Here is a 5,000-nt window from a genome sequence, read left to right on the forward strand (position 1 = left end):
AAACATCTTAATGAACTGTTCTCTATCTCACACACACACACACACACACAGGCTCTCTGTCTGTCTCTCTCTCTCTGTCACACACACACACACACAGGCTCTCTGTCTGTCTCTCTCTCTCTGTCACACACACACACACACACACACACACACACACCGGTGTGCTATTTTTCTGTCCCTGTTATTGCTGCTTACGTTCAGACCACTGCCGCACAATGGGGCGGGTGGCAGAGGTTCTATTGCTCAAAGGCTGCTGGGAAACGTAGTTTTTTTTGTTTTGCAGCTCTGAGAAGCGGAGGTGGTCAGTGTAGCCCTCTACTGGATATCAGGGGATCTTAGAAGCATCTTCTTTTTTTTCTTCTTCAGCAAAAGTGCAGAAAACACTCAAATATCATTTACAGTGAGGAATATATAGATCGAGATGCCATAGAATCAGAGGGTAACACAGAACCAGTGCCCGTATTAAAAAGAAAAAAAAAAAAAAACAACAAAAAAACAAAACGAAACAAAACAAAACCCAACAAAAGAAGACAGGGCAGGCTAAAAAAGAAGAACTAGAGAGGACAGGGTAGAAGAGAGAACTGCATCTTCACTCACAGACATGTCATTGCATCATAAGGTGTGACTCTACATGTACAACAATATATATTTATATTTATATATATGTATGTATGTATAGTTTACGTTTATAACGTATATACTGTATGTATATGTATATATATCAAAAAACACATTAGAAAAAGAAAGTGGCGAAATACACTGTCTAAAAAAAACAAACAAACAAAAAAAAGTATCACTATGGTAACGCCAATACCATTCTGCTTTTGTTGACAATGCCACGGTGGGGAAATGAAAAAAAAAAAAAATGTTTGTGTGGTTTTGTTTTTTTTGTTTTTTTTGGGGGGCGGGGGTGTTATTGGGAAAAGTGGGGAGTAGATTTTTAGACAAACCCAAAAACACTGAAGGGCTGGAGTCCAGTACATGGACCAGCCAGACACCCAGAAAAGATACTGACCTAACATGTCCAACTATTCCATATTTTCTACCATCCAGAGTGCTGAGTCTTTCATCAATTCAGTAAAGCGTTCAGCCATAACAAAACTAAACATTTTCTATATTCAATTTTATATCTTTTTTTTATATATATATATATTAGACTATACATTTAAAATAATTAGTGCGAATACATGTTCCTTGAGCGGGTGGAGTTGGGGTGTGATTGACTGCCCCCATAGCCAATCAGCATGCTGGGAGAGTACTGTACTTCCAGAAAGCCGCCGCACGATTGGACAGATGAGTGAGGCAGACCCGTTGAGTGACCAGCACATGGAAAATAAAGACAAAATGGAGACAAACAAATCAGTAATCAATAACATCACTATAACATTGAGAGTATAAAAACACACCCTTTAGTTAGCCTGCTTTTCACCTGTCTGAAGAATTAATGTCATATATTAGTGTGTGTGTGTGTGTGTGGTTTTTTTTTTAATGTGGGCAAGTGATTGAGTGAATTCCATAGAACGTTGACTGACAACAGTTAGAATGTTCGCACTGCCAATGAGAATGTTTCGGAATGCAATGATGTCACAAAGACACAGGAGAGGAGGGGGGACTCACAGAGGGGGGCGGGGACTGCCTGTCAGTCAAGGGCAGGCTCTCATAACCAGGGTTGCCATTGGAGGAAACGTTTGGAGTCCTGTTCAGAGACAGAGAGAAAGAAAGAGAGAGATAGGGAACAGGAAGGGACATAAGGGAGGGAGGAGAGAGTGAGACAGAGAGAAAGAAAGAGAGAGATAGGGAACAGGTAGGGACATAAGGGAGGGAGGAGAGAGTGGAGAAAGAGAGGAGGAGAGAGTGAGACAGAGAGAAAGAAAGAGAGAGATAGGGAACAGGTAGGGACATAAGGGAGGGAGGAGAGAGTGGAGAAAGAGAGGAGGAGAGAGTGAGACAGAGAGAAAGAAAGAGAGAGATAGGGAACAGGTAGGGACATAAGGGAGGGAGGAGAGAGTGAGAAAGAGAGGAGGAGAGAGTGAGACAGAGAGAAAGAAAGAGAGAGATAGGGAACAGGTAGGGACATAAGGGAGGGAGGAGAGAGTGAGAGAGAGAGAGAGAGAGAGAGAGAGAGAGAAGCCACATGAAGGAGAGGACAAACGAGGAGAGGAACAGAGTCAGGACCAAGGACGGATAGAGAGAGAGAGAGAAGAGGGAGGGAGAAAGTTAGAGTGATGGACACATCCATAAAAACAGTATAAAAACCCGTTAAGAGCACTAGTGATATGACTGATAAACGGAGAGAGGGAGAGAGGGAGAGAGTGAGAGAGGGAGAGGTTGGTGTTAGGGAGATGGGGTGTGTGTGTGTGTGTGTGGGGTGGGGGTTATTGGGGGTATCCTTCGGCATAATGGAGTCACGTCTTGGCTGCGTTTTGTTACCCTTTCACCCTGGGGAAACTCTCAAAACTCTAACAAGGCAAATTAATTTGATCAGTGGGGTCGGACGTGTGACTGTATAATGCAGAAATATATCAACTAGGCCTTCCATTAACTCTATGCAGGCCACACACACAGAGAAAGAGAGAGAGAGACAGGCAGAGAGGGAGACAGGCAGAGAGAGAAATAGAATGAGAGAAAGACAGGCAGAGAGAAAGAGAGACAGTCAAAGTGAGAGAGAGAGAGAGAAAGGACAGAGAGAGAAAGATGGTAAAGAGAAAAGGCAGTTTTTTGAGAAATTTGATTGGAGGAATGTTGACAGCATGGTTTTTGATGGGTGGTGGGCAGATGTCTCAAGGGGGCGGAGCTTTACCTCCACACTTTCAGACTGAGCTTCGTCTCTGATTGGTGGATCTACGTCTGTCTTGGAATGACGGACAGACCAATAGACAGACACACAGACAGACAGACCTCTGGAGTTGTGTCTGTTTCTCTGGCTAAGTGATATACACCTGTCTGTGTGTCTGTCTGAGTGTATGTGCGTGTCTGTGTGTCTGTCTGAGGGTATGTGTGTGTCTGTGTGTCTGTCTGAGGGTATGTGTGTGTTTGTGTGTCTGTCTGAGGGTATGTGCGTGTCTGTGTGTCTGTCTGAGGGTATGTGCGTGTCTGTGTGTCTGTCTGAGGGTATGTGTGTGTTTGTGTGTCTGTCTGAGTGTATGTGTGTGTGTGTGTGTCTGAGGGTATGTGTGTGTTTGTGCGTCTGTCTGAGGGTATGTGTGTGTCTGTCTGAGTGTATGTGTGTGTTTGTGTGTCTGTCTGAGGGTATGTGTGTGTTTGTGTGTCTGTCTGAGGGTATGTGTGTGTCTGTCTGAGTGTATGTGTGTGTTTGTGTGTCTGTCTGAGGGTATGTGTGTGTTTGTGCGTCTGTCTGAGGGTATGTGTGCCTTTGTGTGTCTGTCTGAGGGTATGTGTGTGTTTGTGTGTCTGTCTGAGGGTATGTGTGTGTTTGTGTGTCTGTCTGAGGGTATGTGTGCCTTTGTGTGTCTGTCTGAGGGTATGTGTGTGTTTGTGTGTCTGTCTGAGGGTATGTGTGTGTTTGTGCGTCTGTCTGAGGGTATGTGTGCCTTTGTGTGTCTGTCTGAGGGTATGTGTGTGTTTGTGTGTCTGTCTGAGTGTATGTGTGTGTTTGTGTGTCTGTCTGAGTGTATGTGTGTGTTTGTGTGTCTGAAAACTAAGTGTGGGCGATTTATCTGTGTGTTTGGGAACATATGTGCCTATGTGAATGTGTGTGTGTGTGTGTGTCTACATGAGTGTGTGCGTCTGTGTGTGTGTGTGTGTGTGTGAGAGAGTGACTGTGTCTGCATGTTTGTGTGTGTGTTTGCGTGCATGTGTGTGTGAGTGTGTATGTGTGTGTGTGTGTTTATCTAAATAGTAGTCTTTTTAAGCTAGAGTTTAAGATGTTCCAGTCGGGATACACCCTCGGAAACTAGCCTGTAATCACCAGCTAACTGCTAAAACACTAAATACTGCCCTGTAATTCAATAATACACTAAATACTGCCCTGTAATTCAATAATGCAGTAAATACTGCCCTGTAATTCAGTAATACAGTAAATACTGTCCTGTAATTCAATAATACACTAAATACTGCCCTGTAATCCAATAATGCAGTAAATACTGTCCTATAATTCAATAATACACTAAATATTGTCCTGGGATTCAATAATACACTAAATACTGTCCTGTAATTCACCAATTCTTCCTGCTTGCTTTGTGTGTGTGCTCATTCTGTCTGTCTGTCTGTGCGTCTGTGCGTGTGTTACTCACGGTAACGGTGGAGCGCTAGAAAAGGGGTGTGTCCATCTGTCCCCCTGGTAACTATAGAAGGGGGGCGGAGCCCCGCGCTGGGAGGCTGTGGCCGTCTGTCTACGTGCCTGATGAGAAGTGAAGGGGTCCTCGCTCTCACTGTCAGAGTCCTCATAGTCCTCCGCATCGCTATGGTAACACCAAAGAAAGAAAAATATGGAGAAGTATGTAAGAGACAACCACAAAGACAGATACATAAATTTGTGCATTAAATATCGTAAAGCAAGAGTTTGTGCGTTAAATATCGTAAAGCAAGAGTTAGTGAGTAAAATATTATAAACAAAGGGAATGGAATGAAGTTGTATGTATGAATTGAATTTAATAAATTTGATAAATGTATTTTAAAAAGAATAGCTTCTCTCCTTTAATTATGCATGCATAAATGTCTCAGATAAAATAATCCAGTCTGTAATCCCTTAATCTGTCTGTCCCTCTCTTTTGTAATCTAAGGATTTATACTGACAGCACAGATGACTCAAAATGGCTTCTGTCACATCAGCCAGTCAAACGTTCAAGCAGTCAATGGTTCTCTCTCTCACACACACACACACACACACGCACACACACACACGCATGCACACACACACACACACACACACACACACACACACACACACACATACACACAGTGTTAAAACAGATAAACAGATAGCATCAACATATGGGGAACAACACATAAAACCCATTTTCCACTTGTTCTAAGTGTAC

The 5,000-nt window shown here is 43.2% G+C and overlaps 1 protein-coding gene across 1 annotated transcript in view; it reads right to left on the reverse strand.

The window, feature by feature from the left end:
- Window positions 1-1,174: 1,174 nt before the first annotated feature.
- ttyh1 (tweety family member 1) overlaps window positions 1,175-5,000 on the reverse strand; it is a 22,509-nt gene continuing 18,683 nt past the window's right edge. The window contains exons 12-14 of the mRNA XM_030784984.1: window positions 4,254-4,421; window positions 1,618-1,696; window positions 1,175-1,258 (exon numbers count right to left, since the gene is read on the reverse strand). Of these exons, the coding sequence (XP_030640844.1) occupies window positions 1,175-1,258; window positions 1,618-1,696; window positions 4,254-4,421 (331 nt within the window). The remainder of the gene's footprint in view (window positions 1,259-1,617; window positions 1,697-4,253; window positions 4,422-5,000) is intronic.

This window comes from Chanos chanos, chromosome 9 (assembly GCF_902362185.1).
Source record: "Chanos chanos chromosome 9, fChaCha1.1, whole genome shotgun sequence".
In the NCBI taxonomy this organism is placed as follows: domain Eukaryota; kingdom Metazoa; phylum Chordata; class Actinopteri; order Gonorynchiformes; family Chanidae; genus Chanos; species Chanos chanos.